The sequence below is a fragment of the Canis aureus genome, chromosome 8 (assembly GCF_053574225.1).
Source record: "Canis aureus isolate CA01 chromosome 8, VMU_Caureus_v.1.0, whole genome shotgun sequence".
Lineage (NCBI taxonomy): Eukaryota > Metazoa > Chordata > Mammalia > Carnivora > Canidae > Canis > Canis aureus.
Window position 1 is genome coordinate 69,185,992 of NC_135618.1, and position 26,978 is coordinate 69,212,969.

General features: G+C 50.1%; 1 protein-coding gene and 1 long non-coding RNA gene across 4 annotated transcripts; one reads left to right on the forward strand and one right to left on the reverse strand.

The window, feature by feature from the left end:
- Positions 1 to 25,663, forward strand: LOC144319641 (uncharacterized). Of its 3 annotated transcripts, XM_077908070.1 has the most exons (12): positions 1 to 136; positions 10,860 to 14,894; positions 16,838 to 16,939; positions 17,586 to 17,713; positions 18,024 to 18,088; positions 20,649 to 20,800; positions 21,115 to 21,192; positions 21,304 to 21,466; positions 22,532 to 22,693; positions 23,310 to 23,386; positions 25,049 to 25,137; positions 25,328 to 25,663. In XM_077908070.1, the coding sequence occupies exons 1-12, from the start codon at positions 73 to 75 to the stop codon at positions 25,367 to 25,369; spliced, it is 5,157 nt and encodes a 1,718-aa protein (XP_077764196.1). In that variant the 5' UTR covers positions 1 to 72; the 3' UTR covers positions 25,370 to 25,663. The 3 variants fall into 3 exon arrangements, with proteins under 3 accessions (XP_077764196.1, XP_077764194.1, XP_077764195.1); XM_077908068.1 differs by lacking the exon at positions 1 to 136 and having other exon boundaries at positions 10,295 to 14,894; XM_077908069.1 differs by lacking the exon at positions 1 to 136 and having other exon boundaries at positions 10,295 to 14,894; positions 21,118 to 21,192.
- LOC144319644 (uncharacterized) lies at positions 3,229 to 26,340 on the reverse strand. The gene is made up of 3 exons (XR_013385402.1): positions 26,205 to 26,340; positions 5,846 to 6,110; positions 3,229 to 3,525 (listed from the first exon to the last, which is right to left on the reverse strand). It is a non-coding gene; the product is annotated as an uncharacterized LOC144319644 (long non-coding RNA).
- Positions 26,341 to 26,978: the final 638 nt, after the last annotated feature.

Consider the following 26,978-nt stretch of genomic DNA (forward strand, 5'->3'; position numbering starts at 1 on the left):
CCTCCCTGGGAGCTCTCATTTCTTGGTCCCTCCTGATGAGGGGAGACCCTGCAGCCAGTACCCCATCGGGAGATGCTGGTGATCTGGATTGTGACACTGAGTCTCTGGCTCGGGCTACCTGCTACAGCAACACAGGGTGAGTGAGACCTGGGCTGGCACTCCCTGGGGGTCCAATGTGTGCCAGCCTCTTCATGCTTTTCCCCCAACTCACTTTTTAGGGGAAGAGGCTGCCAAAGACCTGGGCTTTCTGCCCCCTGGGCTGTGACCTCATTCTGCCTTTGGGGATGCAAAGGGTATTACCTTGGAGATGTGTGGGTACAGGGCAAGGAGCATGGCCTGTGGTTGTACAGTTGATGGCCTATGTCAAGCCCCTGGCCCAGGAGCTGAGAGTGGGCTGGCATCCCACAACCCTTCTCCTTTGGCCTCCCTCTACTCCACTGGGGGAATGGGGACTCTTTCTTCACCTAGATAATGACCTCTGCCTGCCTTCATCCTGCGGGCTACATCTGCCTGGAGGGCCAGGTCTTTTCAAACCTCACAGAGGCACTGTGCAGCCTGTCAGCCCTGGCCAAGGAGGAAGGATGGGGCATCCAGCAACTTCTTGTATGGGGAGAACTCGGGCACCTGGGAAAACCCTTCTAGTTAGAAACAGTTGAAGGGCTGAGTGTGAGACACAGGCTCTGGGGTCTTTGTTGAACCTGTCTTGGCCATTTCTCTGGGAAGCTACTGGTTACAAACTGATTTTCTGTGGGTTCCCTCGCTCAGAACAGACTTTCTGATCCCCACTCTCCCAACCCTGGAGACCAGGAAGAACCGAGGGCAGGGGTGGACAGGACAGTTGCTGGGGTGAGCGGTTCTGGGGGAGTGAGCCCAAGGCCTCAGGTGGAAGAGGGAGCTCTTGAGTTGAAGGCCCTGTAGGGTATGGGGAGTGGCTAGGGAGTGGTGGGGAAGGGAGTTTTTGGTACCCTGCAGGGTGGAGTGAGATAACCCACATAGGGAGTTCTGAGACCCCAGTCATGAACACAGTCTGTAGGTGGCCACCTCAGCCTTCCACCGTGCCCTCACATACTTCCTTCTCCCCTCCCTAGATATGTTCAGGGCCCAGCAGGGCTGATGGGAAAGGATTGGGAGCAGCGGTCATGAACCGTGTGGATTTAGGGACAGTAAGAAAGTATACTAACTATAGATTATTATAATTATTAATTATTGTTATAATTATATAAATATAATTATAGATTAGCTTAAAGGTAAAATACAGAGAATAGGGGCACCTGGGTGGCTCAGTTGGTTAAGGGTCTGCCGTAGGCTCAGGTCATGATCCCAGGGTCTTGGGATTGAGCCTCATGTTCAGGTCCCTGCTCAGCAGGGAGTCTGCTTCTCCCTCTTCCTCTACCCCTCCCCTGGCTCATTCTCTCTTTCTTTCTCAAATAAATAAATAAAATATTTTTTAAAATACAGAGACTAGGAAGCTATGGGCAGGTCAGCCTTAGGAGGGGTCCAACCCATCCCTGCTCCCCAGGCCGACTCCAGGCATCCCTCTGATCAGGTTGTTGGAGGAGAGAGAGGAGGGTGGTCGTGGTGGTGGTGATGATGATGATTATGATGATGATGATGAAGAGCCCCATAGCCAGCAAGTGCATTGTCTTCGTGCACCTTGCTGTGAGTTGGAGATAATCACCAGTACAAGCAGAGATCCCTATTCCTAAGGTGCTTGGTATTGTGTGAAAAAGATAACACTGACATGAGTGAGCCCAAAAGCATGTTAGAGTCAGAAAGCATCTACCTCTAATAAGTGCAGAAGGCTGTCAGGAGTGGAGACATCAGGCAGTAGGGCTATTCCAGAAGGCTCCAGAAGGTCTGATGATACCCAGAGCCCCCTCCCCATCTCCCACCCACAGTGGACTCTGCTCTTCACAAACTCATTTTACAGCAGGTAGTTCATGTGGCTCTTGTGATCTTGTAAGGGAGTTTGTGTATACAAATGTAGGCAGATAGGAGATTGAGGCTCAGAGAGGGTGAGTGATATACCTGGGGTCACACAACAAATTAACATGACATCCCCATTCGACAGAAAGTATGTATGCCACATCCCTGAACTGGAGGACCTCGGCCCTCTGCAACATCCCTCACCCCCTTCTTGTATTCTAGGTCTTTGGTGGGGGGGGGGGGTTCAGGTGTCAGATCAGAGACCTCATTTGGCATCTATAGTTTTCTTTCTAATCTGCACTATCCTCTGGGTTCTCCAGTTCCCTGTGAGGACTAATGAGGTTTTAGGCAAGCAAACAGTAGGGAGAAGGAATGCTGACCTGAGAAGGTAGGAAAAGCCAAGAGGATCCTGGGTAGGAAAAGCTATGTAGGGTAGCTGACACGAGAATGCCTCAAAGGTAAGTAGGTGTGTAAGGGAGCACCCCTGGGTGACCAAGGTGTTGAGGCCAGGTGGAGGCTTGTAGATACCAGAGGACCTCTCTGGACTGAGCAGGGGTGAATTGCCCTGCCAGAGCAGACCTTGTTTTGCCCTGAGAGCTATCTTGGCATGGCTCCAGCTGGGAACCCCACTTCCCTTGATGATGGACTATGGTGGCACCAGGATAGACTGTTCTAGAGCCTATGTGAGTGGGAGGGCAGGAGCCTTTTTCTGGTGGTAGACAGAGGCCTTCTGGCAGACCTGTTGCATTTGAGGTCACCATGGAGCTTCGAGATGTGGCTGTCCTGCAGGCTGGGGCTCAGAGGTAGATGCGAATTAGGCACTGCCTAGAATTCTACATTCTCCATGTGCTACAGGGGTCACAAAGACCAGACAATGCTGTGGATCAACACAAGGATTGGAGTCCGTGTCCTATTTTGTGTACATGAAGTTCTAAAGTGTTCACAGGAAAGGTGGGGGAAGGGAGCTCCTCCAAATGGCAGGGGAACAGGATAGAAGTGTCTGTCTTAGAGGGGCTGAGGCAGGGCCCTGAGGAGTCAGAGCTCTGTGGTCTAGAAAGGTGAATGCAGAAGTAGAAAATGCTCAAGCACAAAATCAAGAAGACTACGATGAAGATGAAAACAGATTTGTTCACAATAGACAAAGGGACAACCTTTGAAACTTGCATGGCATAAATTTAGAGCAATTAAAAGGAAGTGCTGTTTTATATGGAAAGTAATAAACTTACTCATTCAGCAAACACATGAGGCCTGGCTCCACCTGGGCAGGTGCTAGGTGATCTGGATGAGGCATGATGAATAAGCCAGTTTATAGTTAAGTTTATTAGGTGGGACCATGGTAACAAGGCAGGAAGAGTGACAATCCAAGTTGGAGCTCTGAGAGGGGCCGATGGTGGAGGAGTGCAGGTGGGGCTTCAGAGGCTGCTCCTTCCCCCTCCTCATCAGGGAGGCCCCAGGGAGAGGTGGCATTGCAGACTGGTGGCTGTCAAGGAGTAGGGCCAGAAGGAAGTATGCACCATGACACATTCCAGTGGCCCTCCCACTGCTTCTCTTGTAGAATATTCTAGAGTGAGCAATGTGGTCAGGGCAGGCATCATCGATCTGCATTTCCCAGAGAGAAATGGAAGTTCAGGGAGGTTAATTGCAAGATGTCCTTCAGTTGTGCAGTGGCTGATCCTGGAGGTGCCCCTGGGCCCCACTCCTACCACCCCAGCCTTTGGGGATGCTCCTGTGGACCCCAACTGACTGAGTTCACCACAAGCACAAATGTGTTTTGGAGATGGCAGGAGGAAATGGTCTCACATCATGGTGGTGGTCTTCAGACTTGCTTCCTAGGGCTTTTCCCCAAGAATGCCACCAAGTGAAAGACTTGTCCAGTGAACTGTCTGCCTTACTCCAATGTGTATCTTTTTAAGAAAAATCTAGGGACACCTGGGTGGCTCAGTGGTTGAGCATCTACCTTTGGCTCAAGGTGTGATCCGGGAGTCCTGGGATTGAGTCCCACGTCAGGCTCCCTGCATGGACCCTGCTTCTCCCTCTGTCTGTGTCTCTGCCTCTCTCTATGTGTCTCTCATGAATAAATAAATAAAATCTTTTTTTTAAAGAAAAATTTAAACACACATATTGTAAAGAAGCAATAAATCTACCAAGAGGGCAGGAAAGTAGCAAATTTTGCTTGTTTGGTATGAGAGCTGGTATCTTTGGTGATGAGTGTGTGACTGCAACACAGGCAAATACAGCTGACTGACCCTTGAGAAGGGGTTAGGGGCACTGACCTCTGTGCCTTCAAAAGTCCACATATTACTCTTGACTCCCCCAAAACATATCTACTCATAGCCTTACTGTTGACTGGGAGCCTTACTGATAACATAAACAGTCAATTGACACATATTTTGGGTGTCATGTGTATTATATACCATATCCCTACAATACAATAAGCTAGAGAAAACAAAGTGTGATTAAGAAAATCATAAAGAAGAGAAAATACATTCACAATGCTGTCCTGTAAAAAACCCACATGCAAGCAGACCCGCATAATTCAAATCTATATTATTCAAGGGTCAACTGTAGATCATTTTTCTTAAGCATTTTGACCACAAAGAGGGGGGAATCCAGGCTTGAGAACCATTAATTATGAGTGATTTTTCCCTGTATTTTCTGAGGTTTTGGATATACCTAACCTTTTATTTTTATGACATATATGTTTTAAACATCATAACATGAATGCATATTTGTTGTAGAAGACTGAGAAAGTGTAGGCAAATGAAAGAAGAAAATTTTGCTTAACCTTACCACTTAGAGCAACATCGTGAGCATTTTCATCTATTTCTGAATATGTGTTTAAATTTGTTCTAAGGGAGATGTATTTATTTTTAAAGATTTGTTTATTTATTTTAGAGAGAGAGAAAGAGTGCATGAGCAGGGGGAGGGAGAGAATCTCAAGCAGACTCTCCACTGAGCGCAGAGCCTGTTGTGGGGCTCAAGACCCTGAGATCTTGACCTGAGGTGAAGTTGGATGCTTACCTGAGTCACACAGGTGCCCCTGGTTAGTGTATGTTTTAATGGCAGATAAATATTCCATTCTATGGACCAGTCTCTTATTCTTCTATTCTTGGACACTTTTAGACCATTTTTCATCATCATAATGACCTAATAAAATTCTTGTATGAAAACTTAAAATAATCTGCATCAGGTTATTTTATTTTAGAATCAGTGTCTAGAAATGGAATCATTAAGAATGGTATGAATCTGCTGATGGTCCCTGGTACGTGTTTTCAAATTTCCTTTGAAAATCTGGTAATAAGCGAAGTCCATGGGCATCCTATGAATGCCCCAACCAACACCTGCTATCATTATCATTTAATATCACAGAGGGGGTGCAATTTGGTAGGTAAAAATAAATCGCATCTTGCTTTGTTTTGAGTTTTTTTTGTTTACTGGTGAAGTTTATTTATTTATTTTTGTTCCTGTTGACCATTTGGATTTCTTTCCTTGGAGAATAGCTATGCTTTTTTATTTTAAGATTTTATTTATTTGGGACGCCTGGGTTGCTCAGTGGTTTAGCGCCTGCCTTCAGCCCAGGGCGTGGTCGGAGTCCAGGGATCAAGTCCCCTATTGGGCTACATGCATGGATCCTGCTTCTCTCTCTGCCTATGTCTCTGTCTCTGTCTCTCTCATGAATACATAAATAAAAATCTTAAAAAAAAACCACACACACAGAGGCAGAGACATAGCAGAGGGAGAAGCAGACTCCCTGCGGGGACCCCGATGCAGGACTTGATCCCAGGACCACATGTCCTGAGCCAAAGGCAGAGCTCAGCAACAGAACCACCCAGGTACCCTGGCTATGCTTTTCTTTTTCTCAGCTTCCTAGGGGAGCATCCCTGATCCTGGAGGTTGACTTTGGGAAGGACAACCTCACCTGCTCTGCCAATTCCTTTGGGGACACCATCGCCACCAGAATCCTGGGCTGGGAGAGATCTGAAGCTCTTCACCCAGAGCACTGTTCAGGATACTGTTTCCTTGTACCTTCCAGGAGTGAGTGAAAGCCTTGAGCACAGAAGAGATTGCCTTCCAGGAGGTGGAAGTTGTGGCAGAGCTTTTTCCGCGGGGATCCCTCTTAGTGAACAGGAAGAGTAGCAGGACCAAGGAGAAGGATAAATGGGGTGCGGTGGTATCTTGGAACCCTAAAGACATGAGAGAAAGGTAGGAGGACAGCCGAGTGAGATGGACAGGGATTCAGGTACTTGGAGCTGATCAGTGTGCTCTGACAGACAGTTGTAGTTGTGGATGTGGATGTTTTAAGGATAGATTGAATGGCAACTAAGTTAAGTAAATGGTATGAATCCAGGAATAAAGATGAAAGACAACAGGATGTCCAGAATTCATTCCAATGAGTGTCCCAGCCTTTGTTGGGGTCCTGGGTGGACCAAACACCATGTCCCTGAAGTGGCTTCATCAGTTTTCCTGCCTCTACCCTTGCTACCCCCTTCACTCCAGGGCCGCCTTCTTCTTCTCCTTCTCCTTCTCCTTCTCCTTCTCCTTCTCCTTCTCCTTCTCCTTCTCCTTCTCCTTCTCCTTCTCCTCCTCCTCCTCCTCCTCCTCCTCCTCCTCCTCCTCCTTCTCTTCCTCCTCCTCCTCCTCCTCCTCCTCCTCCTCCTTCTCCTTCTCCTTCTCCTTCTCCTTCTCTTCTTCCTCTTCCTCCTCCTCCTCCTCCTCCTCCTCCTCCTCCTCCTCCTCCTCCTCCTTCTTTTAAAGGGCTCTCTGCTTCTAAGGCACAGTTGGGATCATGGCCTTTTGCTGGACATTCTTCACTGCTGCTCAACAAAGTCCAAAGCGGGCCTCACACCTACTTCACTAGCCTTCCCTCTGCCTCACTTATCTCTCTACCCTCTTGGATTCTAGCCTACCAGCTAGGCAAACTTGGAGAGAATTTAACTCTCCGAACTGCAGTTAACGTGTGAGACAGAAACAGCAATGCCTGCCTCATAGGATAATATTAAAATATTAAGAAAAAGAGTCTGGTGGACTTTTCAGTATTCATTCACTCATTTATTTCAGAAGTGCTCACTGAGAACCTACTCTGGGTCAAGCTGAACAGGACAGAAGTGTTCTTTGTAGCCATGGAGACTCTGCTTTGGGTGGTGGGGGAGGGGGTGTCAGCGGATTGTGTAGGCTGTTCTCTACATAACTGCTGAGTTACAATTGTGATAAGGCTAGTATGGGTTGCTGATGGGTGGCCAATAAATGCCAGCTCTCCCCACCCCAATTCGTTCTTTGTGATTCAGTTAGAGACACGACCATAAACTGCCTTTATGTGTCTATTCATTGTTTGACTTGTCACAACAAACAGTCTACGTTTATAACTTAAAAAGTCCAGTAAAATTTATAATGCCTAAATCCATGAAACTCTTCTTAAAGAAAGGGAAACGGCAGTTCAGATATTACTTTCTGGCTGTTTCCTTCTTCCATCCCCACACCCCCCCTGCTGGGGTCACCGCCACCTCCCTTCATGTGGGCCTTGACTACCTCTACCTTGCACTGGCAAAGGAATGGGCAGGAGCCCCATCAAGGTCAGAGGGCTGAGTGGTCGGCCATCCCCAGGGCCTAGCACAGTCTCAGCAGTTACAAGGACAAGGGTGGGGCAGAGCTGAGTAGTGGTTTTCCCATGGGCACACGAAGGTAGGGAGGCTGAGGACTGTGGTCACCTCTGGGTGAAATCAAAGGGGGCTTCAGAGGGGTGAGTCAGAAAGCACCTTCAGAAGCCAGGAGGGCAGAGTGGCCCATCCTTCAAGGAAGGATGATAGGAAAGAGAAGGCAGCTCTGAGGTCCTAGAGCCAGGCTTAGGTTACTCTGAGCCCTGCTATGCTTTGTTTTGTATTGTCCAAAGCCCCTGAGTGCTGCCTCTTTCTGATCCTCTTCATACCCATGATTCAGGGATGCCCCACCTTGGTAGCCTCTCCAGCTTACATCCTCTACTCCCACTTTGCCAAATTAGACAAAATCTAACTCACAGGCAAGAGGATTGGGCAAAATAAACATATCTACTGACTTAAAAAAAAACAGCCAAGAAATCTTTTCAATGTTTCTCATTAATGTAGAATTCCAAAAGTCTTAGACATTATTATAGTTTTGACCTGAAATCATGGATCAGTGGATTGCTAGTGCTGTTTCCTAAATATTCTGATGGTGGTCTTCAAAACCAAGGATCTAGAGCTGTTGATGTGAATGACCTGTCTTGACTAATTGTCCACTCCCTGCTTACCCTGGCTTCCAGTTCTTGTCCAGCTTCTGGCCTCTCCCTGTGACTGTCAGGACCTTGTGAAAATGGGGTGTCTGGAATGGCAGAGGCCACCATGGTCCTTTCTGCCAGTGGCAAAGATCCATCCTCATGAGAGGTGAGAAAGTCGCAGCTCTAAGGCATCTTGGGGTGGGGTGAGGTACTGACAGGAGACACGGAAAGCTGCATGCTCTGCCCTTTTAAACAAGTCCCCTCATACCATCCTGTAGAATTCCTAATACTCCCTACTTTACGGCACTATTATCACAAAGATTCTTTTCATATTTGATCTTATTCATCTCATAGGCAGGAAAGAGGAGCCAGGATTATAGTCCCATCCTATACAGGTGAACAGAGTCTTACACATGTAATTGCATGTTCTAAGTGGCAAAGAGATGACATAATGAGACCTCCAGTTGCAAGATGAATTCCCAGCACTCTTTCTCTTAGACAACTGTGGTCTATTGAGTAGGCTATGGGGCCAAGGAGTAGGAGGAGCTCACTTGGGCCAGAGAGTGTCCAAGTAGAGGTGGTCATATGGCTAGCCCTTGAGTAAGTGTGTCTGGAGAGAATGGACAGGGGGTGAATTATCCATAGTAACATGCCTTAGCTCTCCTATTCCTCCTGGGTCTGTGTGAAATGCTAGGATAGAGTAGGGGTTCTCACATGTAAGAGATGGGGAAGAGAGACTTGTCAATCTAAGTAGCAGCCTGATGACTCAAGGTAACCAAGTGGTCTGGAAATCACAGAATATGAGGAGCAAAAGGAATGTGTATGGGGCATTTATGTGGTACAATTGCCCTTTCATATTTATGCCAAAGTAATAAAACACGTCCCAGAGTGCTTAGGGAAGAAGGTATAGGCTTTGGGGCAGAATATATGTATTTCTGAGCAGCCATACAGATTTGTCAAAATCCGTAACCATACAACTAACTATCCAAGTCATAAATCACAATCAACGTCCAGAACCTTATCTAGTGACATCTTGCCCTCTAGACAAACTAGTGTATTCCAGAAGAGACAAAAGTCTAGATCATCACTGGTAAGTTGTCCAAATAAGCAGGTTCCTCTGATACTTGCTATACCTCTGAAAAGAGTTGTTCTTCAGCATCACAGGTTGACCAGCTATCTGGGACAGATTGTCACTAAATTCATTGACAAATTCACAGCATTATCTCTGATTTTTTTCAATCCACAGAGTCATCTACAATCATCTCTACCAACGATGCATCCACATCGAATTCCAGTGACCCCTCTACTCTCTCTGCCACATCTATTTCTGAAAAATCCACTGTCATCACAGCTGGTTCAAACTCATCAAATTCTACAGTCTCATCTTCTACAAGTTCTTCTAATTCTTTGAGCCCCAGTGGATTTTCAACCACAACTATGAACACTGGTGACAGCATGACAGCTTTTACTGAATTGACTTCTGCCTTCACAACCAGTCCTGAATTGTCCAAATCAACTGTTTCCTCTGGGACCTCTTCCACCTCGGAAGATAGAAGTGCTGCATCTTCTTCTAGCTCTGGTCACCTATCTACCACCCTTACTAGCTCAGCACAGACAGATTCAGACCTCACAGAAGGATCGATTTTGTATACAGGCACCCCTAAATTGTCCAAGCTTACAATGACCTCACACAGTACCTTTAGCAAAGAGGATGAAATGTTGGCTTCCACATTAGGCTCTAGAGAAACTTTTACCACCAGAGATGATCATGGAATTGTGAACAGATCCTTGTTTCAGGAGGTGTCCACATTGACATCTTTTACAAACTATTCCTACAGCACAGCAAAGGAAATTCCTGCTTATTCATCAAGTCCCATTGAACACTATACCCTCACTACAGATACAGAAAAAACCACCACACCTCTGACACGGGTGGCAAGCACCTATACCACCGTTTCTGATTTGTCTATATCCACTGATTCATCTGAGCATTCTCACGTTGTAGACAAAGGAAGGTCTGAAAGAACATTGAGACCTAGAGAATTATCTACAAGTCCAGTAGACTCAGAGCTGAATACCAATGAGGTGACTCAGAAAAACACAGACAAGAACATGATTTCTGATTCTTCTGTAGCCACAGGCTCACCTACAACCATGAACAAAGAAGAATTCTCAACATCAATGTATTCTTCTAAAAATTCCTATAAAACAAATGATGGAAACTCTGCGTTCCTTTCAGATACTGGCCAGGTGTCGACGACCGTCTCTGTCTCAGCACAGACGACCACAGGCATCTTGGACAGATCCAGTGTGTATCCAGGCACCCCTCACTCATCAGAGCCAAGGGGTATCTCACACAGCACCACCAGCGGAGAGGATGCAGTTTCTGCTTCCACACCAACGACTGCTGGCCCTTTTACTACCCATGCTGATGGCGGACACACAACCACATCTCTTGCTGCAGGGTCCACGATCTACACCGCCACTGCGCCCTCGGAGTTGTCCACACCATCCTTTTCCACTACTGCCTCCCACAGCACAGATAGTGAGATTCCCACCTCCACATCGAGCCCCAGTGAGCTCTCTACTCACACTGTGGTCACTGGGCAAGCCGGCTCCACTCCCACAGGCGAGACAACCATCATCCCCACTGTGCCAGCTTCATCTGAGCCTACGGCGTCAACCCACGTTTCCCATACCACAGACGCCGGCCGTTCCACCGTCCCATCGAGGCCAGGAGACCTGTCTACCAGCCCGGCTGTCTCAGGACCGACTGCTACTGGTGTCCCCCAGGAATCCACGGACCACGGCACCATCTCTGATTCTCCTCAACCTCCGGACTCATCGGCAACCACTTTTACCAAGGGTGATGCAAGTCCCATGTCTACGTCAAGTCCCACCGAGTCTTTAGCCACTTCCCCGGGTTCGGGACCGTCAGCCTCACCCAGTGCTACGGAGTCTACTTTCTCCACGATCGTCTCAGAGTCATCGGAGTACACAGTGGCTTCCTATACTACAGGCTCTCCAAGTCCCTCGAGCCAGGAAGACTCTTCCACCAGCACCCTGACCACCGGACACAGCACTACCGCCCTTTCGGCATTGCCCTCCGTCTTCACAACTGTGTCTGCTTTGACCGAAACGACCGTTACTTCAGAAACCTCCTATACGGTGGGTGACGGAAGCTCCGCGTCCCCTTCAGGTCCGGGCCAGCTGTCGACCACCGTCTCTGTCTCAGCACAGACGACCACGGGCCTCGTGGACGGATCCAGTGTGTATCCAGGCACCCCTCACTCATCAGAGCCAACGGGTATCTCACACAGCACCACCAGCGGAGAGGATGCAGTTTCTGCTTCCACACCAACGACTGCTGGCCCTTTTACTACCCATGCTGATGGCGGACACACAACCACATCTCTTGCTGCAGGGTCCACGATCTACACCGCCACTGCGCCCTCGGAGTTGTCCACACCATCCTTTTCCACTACTGCCTCCCGCAGCACAGATAGTGAGATTCCCACCTCCACATCGAGCCCCAGTGAGCTCTCTACCCACACTGTGGTCACTGGGCAAGCCGGCTCCACTCCCACAGGCGAGACAACCATCATCCCCACTGTGCCAGCTTCATCTGAGCCCACGGCTTCAACCCACGTTTCCCATACCACAGACGCCGGCCGTTCCACCGTCCCATCGAGGCCAGGAGACCTGTCTACCAGCCCGGCTGTCTCAGGACCGACTGCTACTGGTGTCCCCCAGGAATCCACGGACCACGGCACCATCTCTGATTCTCCTCAACCTCCGGACTCATCGGCAACCACTTTTACCAAGGGTGATGCAAGTCCCATGTCTACGTCAAGTCCCACCGAGTCTTTAGCCACTTCCCCGGGTTCGGGACCGTCAGCCTCACCCAGTGCTACGGAGTCTACTTTCTCCACGATCGTCTCAGAGTCATCGGAGTACACAGTGGCTTCCTATACTACAGGCTCTCCAAGTCCCTCGAGCCAGGAAGACTCTTCCACCACCACCCTGACCACTGGACACAGCACTACCGCCCTTTCGGCATTGCCCTCCGTCTTCACAACTGTGTCTGCTTTGACCGAAACGACCGTTACTTCAGAAACCTCCTATACGGTGGGTGACGGAAGCTCCGCGTCCCCTTCAGGTCCGGGCCAGCTGTCGACCACCGTCTCTGTCTCAGCACAGACGACCACGGGCCTCATGGACGGATCCAGTGTGTATCCAGGCACCCCTCACTCATCAGAGCCAACGGGTATCTCACACAGCACCACCAGCGGAGAGGATGCAGTTTCTGCTTCCACACCAACGACTGCTGGCCCTTTTACTACCCATGCTGATGGCGGACACACAACCACATCTCTTGCTGCAGGGTCCACGATCTACACCGCCACTGCGCCCTCGGAGTTGTCCACACCATCCTTTTCCACTACTGCCTCCCGCAGCACAGATAGTGAGATTCCCACCTCCACATCGAGCCCCAGTGAGCTCTCTACCCACACTGTGGTCACTGGGCAAGCCGGCTCCACTCCCACAGGCGAGACAACCATCATCCCCACTGTGCCAGCTTCATCTGAGCCCACGGCGTCAACCCACGTTTCCCATACCACAGACGCCGGCCGTTCCACCGTCCCATCGAGGCCAGGAGACCTGTCTACCAGCCCGGCTGTCTCAGGACCGACTGCTACTGGTGTCCCCCAGGAATCCACGGACCACGGCACCATCTCTGATTCTCCTCAACCTCCGGACTCATCGGCAACCACTTTTACCAAGGGTGATGCAAGTCCCATGTCTACGTCAAGTCCCACCGAGTCTTTAGCCACTTCCCCGGGTTCGGGACCGTCAGCCTCACCCAGTGCTACGGAGTCTACTTTCTCCACGATCGTCTCAGAGTCATCGGAGTACACAGTGGCTTCCTATACTACAGGCTCTCCAAGTCCCTCGAGCCAGGAAGACTCTTCCACCACCACCCTGACCACCGGACACAGCACTACCGCCCTTTCGGCATTGCCCTCCGTCTTCACAACTGTGTCTGCTTTGACCGAAACGACCGTTACTTCAGAAACCTCCTATACGGTGGGTGACGGAAGCTCCGCGTCCTCTTCAGGTCCGGGCCAGCTGTCGACCACCGTCTCTGTCTCAGCACAGACGACCACGGGCCTCGTGGACGGATCCAGTGTGTATCCAGGCACCCCTCACTCATCAGAGCCAACGGGTATCTCACACAGCACCACCAGCGGAGAGGATGCAGTTTCTGCTTCCACACCAACGACTGCTGGCCCTTTTACTACCCATGCTGATGGCGGACACACAACCACATCTCTTGCTGCAGGGTCCACGATCTACACCGCCACTGCGCCCTCGGAGTTGTCCACACCATCCTTTTCCACTACTGCCTCCCGCAGCACAGATAGTGAGATTCCCACCTCCACATCGAGCCCCAGTGAGCTCTCTACCCACACTGTGGTCACTGGGCAAGCCGGCTCCACTCCCACAGGCGAGACAACCATCATCCCCACTGTGCCAGCTTCATCTGAGCCCACGGCTTCAACCCACGTTTCCCATACCACAGACGCCGGCCGTTCCACCGTCCCATCGAGGCCAGGAGACCTGTCTACCAGCCCGGCTGTCTCAGGACCGACTGCTACTGGTGTCCCCCAGGAATCCACGGACCACGGCACCATCTCTGATTCTCCTCAACCTCCGGACTCATCGGCAACCACTTTTACCAAGGGTGATGCAAGTCCCATGTCTACGTCAAGTCCCACCGAGTCTTTAGCCACTTCCCCGGGTTCGGGACCGTCAGCCTCACCCAGTGCTACGGAGTCTACTTTCTCCACGATCGTCTCAGAGTCATCGGAGTACACAGTGGCTTCCTATACTACAGGCTCTCCAAGTCCCTCGAGCCAGGAAGACTCTTCCACCACCACCCTGACCACCGGACACAGCACTACCGCCCTTTCGGCATTGCCCTCCGTCTTCACAACTGTGTCTGCTTTGACCGAAACGACCGTTACTTCAGAAACCTCCTATACGGTGGGTGACGGAAGCTCCGCGTCCTCTTCAGGTCCGGGCCAGCTGTCGACCACCGTCTCTGTCTCAGCACAGACGACCACGGGCCTCGTGGACGGATCCAGTGTGTATCCAGGCACCCCTCACTCATCAGAGCCAACGGGTATCTCACACAGCACCACCAGCGGAGAGGATGCAGTTTCTGCTTCCACACCAACGACTGCTGGCCCTTTTACTACCCATGCTGATGGCGGACACACAACCACATCTCTTGCTGCAGGGTCCACGATCTACACCGCCACTGCGCCCTCGGAGTTGTCCACACCATCCTTTTCCACTACTGCCTCCCGCAGCACAGATAGTGAGATTCCCACCTCCACATCGAGCCCCAGTGAGCTCTCTACCCACACTGTGGTCACTGGGCAAGCCGGCTCCACTCCCACAGGCGAGACAACCATCATCCCCACTGTGCCAGCTTCATCTGAGCCCACGGCTTCAACCCACGTTTCCCATACCACAGACGCCGGCCGTTCCACCGTCCCATCGAGGCCAGGAGACCTGTCTACCAGCCCGGCTGTCTCAGGACCGACTGCTACTGGTTTCCCCCAGGAGTCCACGGACCATAGCACCATGTCCCATTCCTCTGCAGTCACACACTCATTTTCAAGCACTTTTACTGAAGTGGATAAAAGTTACTTCCCCACATCAAGTTCCCGTGAGTCTTTTACTACTTCGGGAGGTGAAGGGGAAACAATCTTTCCCCCCGGTCTGCTTTGAGTGCCCTAACTTCAACAGTGTCAAGCGCAATTATTCGTTCCCCTCCTTGTATAGCACACATGAGGCACATTCTGCTTTCCCTTCTCATCCCAGTGACCTCTCTAACCCGACTCTAATCTCTGAAATAACCACTATGATTGTCACAGAAGAGCCGACTGTGTACACCAGTGTGTCTGATTTGTCAAATCTACTGTTTCCTCTGAAACTTCTTTTACAAAATTGGAAGCAAGTTCTGTCTCCTTTCAGTTTCCGGCCAGCTTTCTAGTACCATGGGTGTCTCACATCAGACATCCTTAAGTCTAAGTGATCCGTCTACTCTCTATTCAGATACTCCTGATTTTTCCATAGTTACAATGAGTTCCGACACAACTCTTTCCAAGGAGAGCACAAGTTCTGCTCTACTTCAAGTTCAGGGGGATCCCTTTCCACTACAGGTGGATATCAAGAAACACATCAGATCCAACAGTTACACATGATACCTTGTATACTACTCATAATGAAAGTCATTCTTCCCCATCTGGTCTCGATGAATTAATTTCCACTATTCCTGTCTCTGGGCAAGTACCCACATTCCTTCCTGAAGCATCCACTGCCCACACAACCCTATCTGTTTTGTCTCACTCCACTGATTCAGTGGTTACCTCCTGTATCACTGTAAATGGAAGTTTTATTTCCACACCAAGCTCTGATGAATCATCCACTACTATCTTGGTCTCTGCACAAACGGCCACAATTTTCACAGAAAAGCCAACCATCTACACCATTTCTGATTTGTCTCATTCTGCAGTTTCTATTGACACTTCCTCTACCACTCCTAGTCGGGGTTCTACGCCCTCATCAAGTTCTACCATCACAACCATCACTGAGGAATCCAGTGTCTTCACCACTACCACTTATTCCTCCAAGACAACTGATTCATCTGATGCACCCAATACCACTGAAGATCTTAGTCCATTATCTTCATCAAGCCCCATCCATTCCTCTTCACTCCCAGCCACCTGTGGACTAATGCCCACCACCTTGAATGAGAATTCCACTCTCTTCATCACCAATAGTGATTCTGCCAAACCGATGATTTCTACTTCCATCCCCTCTGCCACAGACAGCCCTAGTTCTACATCCCCATCAGCTCTTTCTCTTCTACAACTAGAGTCTTCTCCAGACCAACAGCTACCACCCTCAGTGGAGGATCTACTATCTTTCAAAGCAGCACAAGGTCACCAAGCATACCAATATCATATGACAGCTCCCGAACTATAGTCCCTGGTGCTTCTTCAGCCTCAGCTATCCCTGGTTTTTCCTCCAGGCCAGTCTCTGACTCTTCTTCAGCCATTACAACTTCCTCTGGTTTTTCTCCTCTTCTGTCCTCCACTCTACCTGGCTTTTCCCATACCTCAGTCCCTGGGGTCACTACTTCTTCAACTCTCCATCCCCTGTTCACTAGCACACACACAACTGTGATGACGACCCAGTCTTCAGCTACAACAGTGAGTAAGTATTTCTGCATGTCACTCTGTGTGCCTCTCCTGCTCATCAGCTCTCCTTTCTCATCAGCTAATCAGCTTTGACCTCTTCGTGGTCTTATTCCACCTCTCCAGTGTCTTCTTATTGTCAGTGAATGTCGTCCACATGGATAATGTTGTCTTGTATTTTCTCTTTTTATTTTTAGAGCTCTTGCTTTCTTTGCTCATCCCCTCTCATTTCTTGTTTCCGTATTCCCCAATGTCCTTCATCCTTTCTATCCCCTTGAAGCTTGAGGTTATGGTAGAGGGTTCTATTCTCTATCAGCACAATGTCTGAATGACAGGACCTGGATTGGGGGTCAGTATTTTTGTCCCTTGGACTTCCATGTTGACTGCTGTGAATTCTATCCCTTCACAGGGCAGTGCCACAATGGGACCATATGGAACGGAAAAGAGTGTGTCTGTGCCCAAGGCTTCTTTGGTTACCAGTGCAAGTCCCTTGTGGACTCATTCTTCATTGGTAATGAACTTTTCTGAGACCTACAAATTGTCCCTAACCATTTAAATAGGAGGGCAACACTGGAAGGATTTTCTGCTACTGCTACCTCATTGTGCAGGTAGAGGAAAAAATATGATATTTACCTAGGCCCAAATGCCTACGTAGAGGATGGACCCTTCTTCAGGGCTCTTTTCACTAGCTTATATGTCCGTTGGATCAAGATGTTTCTAACCCAACTCTTTCGGAGCCCTCCACTTAGCTTTCTCTGGGTCATGATCCTGGCCATTAACTCCTCATGGTGTTCAGAGACAAGGGGCAGGAGTTTTAGTGACTCTTTTTTTAAAAGATTTTATTTATTTATTCTTGAGAGACACAGAGAGAGAGGCAGAGACATAGGCAGAGGTAGAAGCAGGCTCCATGCAGGGAGCCCAGCATGGGACTCGATCCCAGGACCCTGGGATCACGCCCTGAGCCAAAGGCAGATGCTCAACCACTGAGCCACTCAGGTGTCCCAGTTTTAGTGACTCTTACTTGCCTCTTGAATTTCCATCCACCCTCCTATTCACTTTCTTTACCTCTATGAGACCAGGAGGCAGAGAATTAACCAATCCCAGAAGACATTATTGGGAGGTTGCTATCTCATGCATAATATGACCTATTCCCACAGAAATCCCGGAAAAAATCAATGCCACCTTAGGTGTGACAGTGAAAGTGACTAATAGGAATTTCACAAAAGACCTGAATAACATATCCTCCCCAGTCTACCAGAATTTCACTCAACTATTCAAGAGTCAGGTAAGAGCGGGAAAATCCCAGATTCCCCAATATGGATGTCCAATGTCATTGGGATACAGGAGCTCATTCTGATTGACTTTGGAGTTTCTCAGCCCATGGATCCCTTCAGTCTTCCCAAGTCCCGAGAGGGGGTCCTCTTAGAGCCCCTTTCCTTGAGCACCACCTCACCCACATCCTAATGGAGGGAGCATCCCTATACCTTTCCTTCCTTCTTTTCTGTGAGCTAATACCTTGGGTTCCCTGGGGGAGGGGGCCCTGGGGCTTCCTCTGAGATGGAGCAGGGGCTGCTCAGCTGCCTCATTTCTTTCAGATGGATAAAGCTTATATGGGCAAAGACTTTCCCCAGTACAGAGGCGTGATCATTAGGAGACTGTTGTGAGTATGTGTGTGTGTGTTGGGGGCAGGTCAGATTTATAGTCTGTGGGAAGCCCCCCTCTCTGCTCTCTTGTCTTCTCCCATCTTGAATGAGTATCAGTACCTGGCTGGGCCAGAGGGAACTCCCCCACCCCGCAGCCCACAGGCAACACCAGAAGGCTCTGAACCATTCATTTATTCATTCATTTATTTATCCTTCATCCATTCAACAGCTTGTATTGAAAGCCTACCCTGTGGTAGGTGCAGGGAATGCAGCGGTTCTGGTCTTCATGGAGCAAAGGGTGGCAGAACATAGTAAAATAGTTGTGCAATATGGTTAGAGTTAACAGTAAAAAACACACAGGGTGCAATGGGAGAGGCTGAATGCAAGCTGGGTAAGGTGGAGGGAAATCTTTTGGGAAGACATGATAGCTAAGCTGAGGCTTGAATCATGAAGAATAAGCCATGTAGAGGGAATTGCTGATGAGGAGCTTAGAGGTAAAATAGAGGAGAGTTGATTGCAGAAACATAAAGAACAATTGGCAGCTTGAAATCATGGTGGGAGAGGAGGTGGAAAGATGACCCATACCCAGTTACTTAATCTTTAGGCATCAGTAGTTTTGGTCCATGTGGGAAGGTATCTTATTTGCACTTCAGAGAGTTCAATCTGGCTGCAGGACTGAGAATGGTGGACAGGGGAAGGAGATTATAGTGGCCTGGACCAGAGAAGTGACAATGCAGAAGAAAAATAGTCCAGTGTGAAAGGTCTTTAGGAAGCAAGACCAGCAGATCATGGAGATTTGATGGGTATTTGCAGAGAAGGAGGAATGGCACCAGTTTTCTGGGCTGCTGGGAGTATAGAGTACCCTTTGCTGAGATGAGGAAGGTAAAGAGGAGGGAGGTGGGAAAGAAGATGATGAGTGGGCCATATGGAGTTTCAAGTGCCCAGGGCCCAGCCACATTGAATGGTTGAGTAATAGAACAGCATGTGGTGGAACATGTGATAGAAAGTGTCTGCAGCAGAGACTCTGGTGTTGGTTTCCCTGGATAGAAGTTGCTGGAAGTCCTAAGAGTAGACCATATGGTGGCTTGGGGTTCACAGCACAGGGGTGAACATTTCCCAAGAAAGAAGCATGTCAAGCACCAGCATCTAAGGGATAGGCAGGAGAAGCAGATCCCCTAAAGGAGAGTGAAAAGTAGAAGGGAGGGAAGGGAGCCTGGAGGGTGTCTTGCCCAGTAGGAAAAAAGACATATTCATACTGTCAAGGGCCCATGCGCTTCTATGTCTCGGTGTCCTCTACCCTACCCTTACCCCTTGCCCAGGACCAGCGCTTGTTTCCATCTCCATTTTGGCACAAGCTTTTGTTGGGTTTTGTCCTCCTGTCTTCTCTGATAATGGCTGTGACTGGTGACAGATCTTATCTTAAGATCTCTCAGTGTCCCACTGGCCATCTAACAAGGAGCTTCTGGATTGGAATCTTATATTTCTTTTTTTTGGGGGGGGGGAATCTTATATTTCTAAAGTGACCTCACATTTTTTTTCATTTCTAAAAGCATACTTATTTGGTTTTAAAATATAGTCCAACAGCCTCCATTTAAAAAGTTTTAGTTTAAAATATTTTTTATGGTGGTAAAATAGCCATAATATAAATTTTGCCATTAACCATTAAATTAATCACTTTAAATGTATAGTTCAGTGGCATTAAGTACATTAACATTGTTGTGCAACCACCACCACAGTCCGTCTCCAGAGCTTTCTCATCTTCCCAAACTTAAGCAAAACAAAAACAAAAACTTTAAACAAAAACTCTCAACTCCTCCTCAACCCACCTCAGGCAACCCCCATTCTACTTTCTGTCTCTAGGAACTGGATAACTCTAGGGACTTCATATTAGTGCTCATGTAAATATTCATACAGTATTTGTCCTTTTGTTACTGGCTTATTTCACTTGGCACAATGTCCTCAAGGTTCATCCACATTGCAGCATGTGTCAAAATTTTCTTCTTTAGTAAGATTGAATAACATTTCATTGTACTGTATACCACCTTTTGTTTATCCATTCATCCATCAGTGGACACCTACTTAGGTTGCTTCCACCTTTTAGCTATTGTGAATAATGCTTCTATGAACATGGGTGTACAAATATGTCTTTAATCCCTGCTTTCAAATCTTTTGGGTAAATACCAATAAGTGGAATTGCTGGGTCATATGGTAATTTTATTTTTAATTTTTTGAGGAGCTGTCATACTGTTTGCCGCAGTGGCTGTACCATTTGACATTCTTGCCAACAGTGCCCAAGGGTTCAATTTTGCTACATCTTCACCCAAGAGCTTCCATTTTTAGGAATGAATTTTATCCAATGGCATTTCTTGTGATCACTGATATTTTGGAATCTTAGATCATTTTACTCTGCAGCTTCTGTCTAGGATGTTAACTCTTGGAGGGAAGAGTCCCTAGTCTGTTCTGCATCTGAGTCACATAGCTAACTGTCTCCCATCACCCTTCTTGCTTTGTGGGCCCCACTTTCTGGGAGGGTGGGTGACCCAGAGTGACTGATGAATCATTGACTCCTGATTCTAGCAATGGCAGTGTTGTGGTGGAACATGATGTTGTCATGGAGACAAACTACACTTCAGATTTTCAGAAACTGTTTGAAAACCTCATTGAAATCATAACGGTCAAGATTATGAATGAGACCAAAAGGCTACCTGGTGATTCGGAAGAGTGCAGAGGTAGGCCCTGATGGTGGTAGGGAAAGGATGAGAGGGGTCCTATAGGGAGGTCTCAGCCTCTGACTGCCCTGCATCTCTCCTCTTTTCTGGAACTCCAGAGACTTATCCATAGGGATCCAGAAGCCCCCCCGGGTGTCTTCCTTAGACTCTGCAGTGTGCCCCAGCAGCTGCTCCTGGTCTCGGGCTCAGGTTGTCACCAGCCCTAATGCCTCTATCTGAGTCTGCTAACAGGCCCAGCTGCATCTAGGGATAGGCCAAGACTCTAGTAGGGTAGAGAGCAGTGTTTATGTTTTGTTCTTTCCTGCTATGCTTAGCAGCCTCCTTACATCTGTGCTACAATGAGGAAGCCACCATTGTGAACAAGACTGTGAAGCTGGGCTTTGACCTGCAGGGTAAGCACCTCCATAGAGTGGTGGGTGTTGGGGGACAAGTGTGGGCAGTACATATGGAGGCTGGGGGTGCTTTAACCAGGCTGATGCTTGCTGCCCACTCTTCACCCCCAGAGCAATGCACCCAGAAGGCTGCAAAGGACTATGCCCAGTTCTACTATGTGGATGAACTGGATGGGAAGCTGGCCTGTGTGACCAAGTGCACTTCTGGGACTAAGTCGCAACTGAACTGTCATGAGGGTGAATGCCAGTTGCAACGAAGTGGCCCCCGCTGTTTGTGAGTGTCCAGTCCCTCTAAGGCCAGCACCCACTCTGTCTCGTGGTAGGACTGTACCTTTCACCAGTCATGGAGCAGGGGTGGGGAGGGAGAGCTCCTCTGCACCATCCCTCTTTCTTCTACCTGGGTTTCCCTTCACTCCTAGCCCCCACCAGAGGGAGGAGGAGGTGCAGGTTATAGACATGAGTGTCTTAGGACAGAACAAACCCCTTCCTGAGAAAGTTCCAGTTACCAATTTCCAATTCTGTATCTATAGATCTCTATATCTACATTTCATTTTCCTTTTGGTATCCTAGCCACAGTGCCATTATCACATCTAGCTATAACTGGGGCACTACATTTGGGAGAGCATAAATTAAAGCATAAAATAGGGGCAGCTCTGGTGGCCCAGAGGTTTAATGCCGCCTTCGGCCCGGGGTGTGATCCTGGAGACCCGGGGTCGAGTCCCGCGTCAGGCTCCCTGCGTGGGGCCTGCTTCTCCCTCTGCCTGTGTCTCTGCCTCTGTCTCTGTGTCTCTCATGAATAGACAAATAAAATCTTTTAAAAAAAAAAAGCTTAAAATATAGGAGCACTTGGGTGGCTCAGTGGGTTAAGTGTCTGCCGTTGGCTCTGGTTATGATCCCGGGGTCCTGGGATTGAGCCCTGTGTCAGGCTCCCTGCTCAGAGGGGAGCCTGGTTCTCCCTCTCCCATCTGCTTGTGCTCTCTCTCTCTCCCTCAAATAAATAAAAAATAAAAAATAAAAATAATTTAAAAAAGCATAAAATATAAAATTGGTAACAGGCCAGTCAAGTTGCCAGCTAGAGATTAGATGGGTGGACATCACATTCCTAGGACAAGGCATCCAAAACTCAGATTCTGAATCCTTCTCTGTACTAGGGCATCCCCCACCCCCTCACTGCCCTTTAAGTGTTAGGGAGCCTCCTAACCTGGGTCCTTCCTAACCAATGCCTGTCCTTGGAGGGAGGGAAAGCCAGTTTCCAGTGGTTTGGCATTCATTTTTCTTTTCTGGGAGACTGGGTGTGAGGGATGTTAGCTGGCTGTCCTGATCTTGGGTGTGTTCCCAGATGCCCGACCTCAGACACGCACTGGTACTGGGGAGAGACTTGTGCATTGAGAACCAGCAAGAGCCTGGTGTATGGGAGTGTGGGAGCTGTGGGAGCACTGCTGGTGGTCATGGTGGTGGTCCTGATCGTCCTCCTCGGCCGATCCCAGAGAAAATTGCACAGGTGAGCTTCTGGGGCTGGGCCCAGGGAAAGGGGAACACAGTTGGAACATCCCAAGGTTCTTCTTCCAATTCAGCATTTGGAGGCCTGATGGGGACTCAGCCCCTCTCAGCTCTGGGTAACAGCAAAAGGCAGCCTGCTGATCTGACCTGATCTGTTTGGCAGAGAAGTGCATCTCAAAACTTGGGTCCTGAGATTGGATTATGTAATGACATTACCTGGTGTTATCACTTTGGCTGCCACAGAGCCACGTTGTTGCGCTGGGACACTGGGGATGAGCTATCCAGTGTCGCTTTCTCAGCTGTAAAATGGGAGGAGATCCACCTAAGAAGATTGAGGAACAATGGGCACAGTGCCCCTGATGCCTCTGATATAGTCAGAGGGAGTTGCTCTGATTCTGATCTAATGCTCCCTTCTCAAAGATAAGGGAACAGAGGCCTACTGAGGGAGGGGCAGGCCACGGTGATGTTGTTTCGTTTTCTGCTACTGCCCTGGGGACAGGCCCCTCCCTGAACCAGGGCTTGGCTGAGGTAGCCCTTTCCAGAAGCCAAGGGTCAGGGCTCTAGGCTCCCTCCTCCACCTCCCTGCCGCCAGCTGTTCACCTCGTTTCTGTTGGCAGGCAAGAATACAAACTGTCTCGGGAGTGGCAAGGAGAAGACATTCCTGGCAGCTTCCAGAACACAGGCATCTGGGAAGGTACTTCTCACCAGGAGCAAGCTAGTGGGCGGAGAAAGGCCGAGAAGGTGCTGCAGCCAGATTCAGTGTGGCTGTGGGTGCCAGCTGGGTTTGTGTGTCCTGTGGCTGCCCGGCTCTGCCAGCTTCTCTGCGACCTCCTGACCCTGAACCTTTACGCTGCCTCTGCTGACTTTGTCTTTTCTCAGCTCCTCTCTAACACTCCCATCTGTGTGGGGCTGACGCTCACCTTTACCTTCTTCATGCTTTTGCGCCTCCTGCACCACTGTATGGAGGGTTCCCCTCCTTGGGAGCTCTGTTTCCAAGGTCTAGTTCAAACACCTGCCCCTCCATAGAGCCTCCTGTGTGTTCAAGCTCTTCTGATTCTCCGCTGCCGTGGAAAACCACCGTGTCACATCTGCTAATCTCTTGCTGCACTGAGATGAATGATCGCAGTCCCTGGGCAGGTCCTGCCCTACCAGTTCCTTCTGACAAACACCATGGAGGGTCAACAGGCATGGCTGAGTCAGATCCTGCCCCCCAGAGACCAGCCCCTGTGAGAGCTTCAGAGGCACACACAGTCAGTGGGAGGACAGGGCCATGCCTTGGGCTCCAGGGGCCCAGAAGTATGTCCGCCCCAGCCAGGGTGGGGAGGGATCAGAAAAGCCTGCAGAGGAGGCATCACCTGAGCCAGTCTGCAGGCTGGGGCAGTACTGCGAGCTGGTGAATAATCTGCTTCCAGGAACACAGATCCCAGGGAGGTTGTGGAGGTCTCTGTGATCTGTAATGAGGGGGACACACTGGAAGGGCTTTAAGGGAGGGAGTCCAGGGATACATTTTGAACATCTTACTTAAGTGGACTTGGGGAGGGACAGCCCTAAAGTGGGGGAGACCAATGAGATGGCTCTGCAGTATGCAGGGGATGGAGGATGCAGCTGAGTTGGGGTAGGAGGGATGGGAGGAATGGACAGCAGAAGATGTAGTTTAGATGCCAGTGAGCTGGGCCGGGTTGTTCCTCACAGGCTGGAAAAGGGAGAAGGCCTGGAGCACTGCCTGGCAGCGGAAAGAGGCAGCAGGTGGGACACACTGTGGGCCAGTGGAAGGAGGCACCACCAGCTCTGGTCTGAACCCTGGGGAGAGGTCTCGGCCAGTGGGCAGCTGGGAGTGGTCAAGGAAGCATACAGGCATGGAAGAGGGCAGGGTAAAGGGCAGAGTCCCCGGGAAGACTTTGAAGGAAACAGAAAGGCATGATCATGGAGGCTGAGGAGGGTGGGATGTGCAGAACTGGGAAACTGGCTGCTGAAAACATGCCAGCTCTAAGAGAAGATTCTGGGCCCTGCTGGTTTCTGCTTGCCCTGGTTCCCATTGCTGTGAGGGTGTGTGAGCTGGTGACCCCTGAGCAGTGCCTTCCTCCCGGTCCACTCTCACCCAGATCATCCCCAAGCCTACCCATGGTCATGACTTCTGACCCTGAAGCATGTCAGGGGGCTGTGGTTCCCTCTTGTCCTCTCATCCCATTGGGCCAGCTCCCCAGGCACGCTTCCAGAGCCACCTCATAGACTGGCTGCAATGGTGGAAGGATTGTTGGGCAGTGGGAGATACTTTAGGGAAGATACTGGAAGAAGTCTCCCTCTATGCCTCTCCAGCCTCCCCCAGGCTCACTCAGCCTGGCCCCTCTTTCTGCAGATGAGAATCTGAAGGAGGACAGATTCAGCCTTGAAAACATCTATGACCATTTCCAGCCCTCCCTGGAGAACGTGGATCCCACCATGGAGGTGATTCAGGGGCCTGTCCTCAGCTAGGAGCTCTACCCTCCCCATCCCCCAACCCACTACCTACCACCCACCACCCACCCCTGGGGCTGCCCAGGGACGGTCAGCACCCTGGTCCAGAGATAGGTAACTTCCACCGGACATGGCCATAGCTGAGGGCCTGTTGGCCTCACTTCCTCTCTCCCACCCCCAGTTCCACATCCAGAGGCCCAGGGTGGTGACCACTGTTCAGTGAGCGAGGCAGAGGCTCCTACTCCTCATCCAGATTTGGACAAGACATCGGCAGAGAGAGAAAACCCACCACTGTGCTACTCCTCAGCGCCCTCGTTGGTTAAAAGGAAATAGAGCATCAGGGCTCAAGGTGGCCCTCTCAGAGCTGGTGGGCCTGGCCAGCCCCTGCTGTGAGCCCCTCTCCCCACCCCCTCACCCTCCAACCAGGAGCCCCGGGGCTGCCCAGACACTCTGACATCTTTGCTCCAGTGACTTCCCACTCTGAAATTTCCCTCCCAATAAAAGAGCAAGGTTTAAAGCAGAGTTGTGTTTTCTTTCTCTACCCTGCAGGGGGGCCTGCCCCCCACCCACACACACCTGGGGCTCCAGAGATCCCTTCTTGGAGAGAATGCACTCCAACCAGGATTAGATGCCATATCTGGACACGGGACACTCTGCACTCTCAGCCCCTTCCTGGGATCACATGTTGAACGTGCAGCATGGATCCTCTCTGCTGCTCCAGGCCAGGGCAGGATCAGGTCCCCTCTGCCTGAGGTCACTGTGGCAGGCAAGCCTGAGGCCAGACTTTGGGGGCCTCAGGCCCAGGGAGTGAGGAGTGGAGGCCCACAGAAGGTGAAGGAGTGAGCACTTGGCTTTGTTGACTTTGGAGGGGGGACAAGGTCACTCCGGATGGCCATGGAAGCTTGTGCCCACCTGTGAACTCACAGATAGATGTCAGGAATGCAGCCATCCTGGAGCTGGGGCACTGGCTCAGGTGTGGCCATGATTTACATCCCATGTCCTGGTGGGGTACCTGCAGGTAGAGAACTTGAGAGGAAAGGGAGGGGGAGCGTCCTTACCGGAGGCCGGAGTTGAAGCTTCTCCTCCCTGGTACAGGCCCAGCGTCTTCTGCTCCGTCCCCCCTGCCCACCGCCTCCCCCCACGGGTCTTCCCTGTTCTTGCAGGTTGCTTCAGGCCCCTGTGCCTGCCCTTTTGTTGGGGCGAAAAATTGGACAGCTTGTGTGCTTGTGTGTTGCCTGGCAAGGGAGGGGCTCCCCTCCCTCTGCCCTTTGGCCTGAAATAAAGTCCGCACCCCCAATGATGAGAAGCTCATACACTGACTCAGGTGGGCTGGCCCAGTTCTCCAGTCTCAGGGATCAAAGGGCTCTGGGGCCCATTTATTACTGGGGTTCCTTGGCTGACACTCATTTGCCCTTTCCTGCGAGGGTACACAGCAGGTCCACTACCCTCAGAGCTACGATGTCAAGACTGGTGACTGTGATGCTCTGCCTGCTGCTCCTTACCGTCCAGCTCCTGTTCCCTCATGCTGCTGCTGGACACAGTGAGTGAACCCCGAGTCTGCCCAGGCCTGAGGGAGGGCTGCTTTCTGGGGGGCACGGGTCGGGGAATCCTCTGCTCGGAGCTCAGCTCATGCCCATCACCCTCTCCTCCTGGTTATATTCGGGAGAAGAGCTAGGCCTTTGGGTGCATACAAGTTAGTCTCTCAGTCTGCTTAGTCTCTAAAATGAGAATAAGAGCTCAGACTTGTCAGGACCGGAGGATTAGCACAGCCCCTGGCATATGGCAGATGCTTCACTGATGTTAGGGTCTGCTCTTACCTTGTGGACGTGGCC

What these genes read in the sequence shown, in the direction of transcription:
- LOC144319641 (XM_077908068.1), top strand. Translation starts at nt 10,310, where the DNA reads ATGAACAAAGAAGAATTCTCAACATCAATGTATTCTTCTAAAAATTCC. An exon ending in TCCCAGAGAAAATTGCACAG is followed by an intron (nt 22,694 to 23,309) that starts GTGAGCTTCTGG and finishes TTCTGTTGGCAG; the next exon opens with GCAAGAATACAAACTGTCTC. An exon ending in ACGTGGATCCCACCATGGAG is followed by an intron (nt 25,138 to 25,327) that starts GTGATTCAGGGG and finishes TCCCACCCCCAG; the next exon opens with TTCCACATCCAGAGGCCCAG.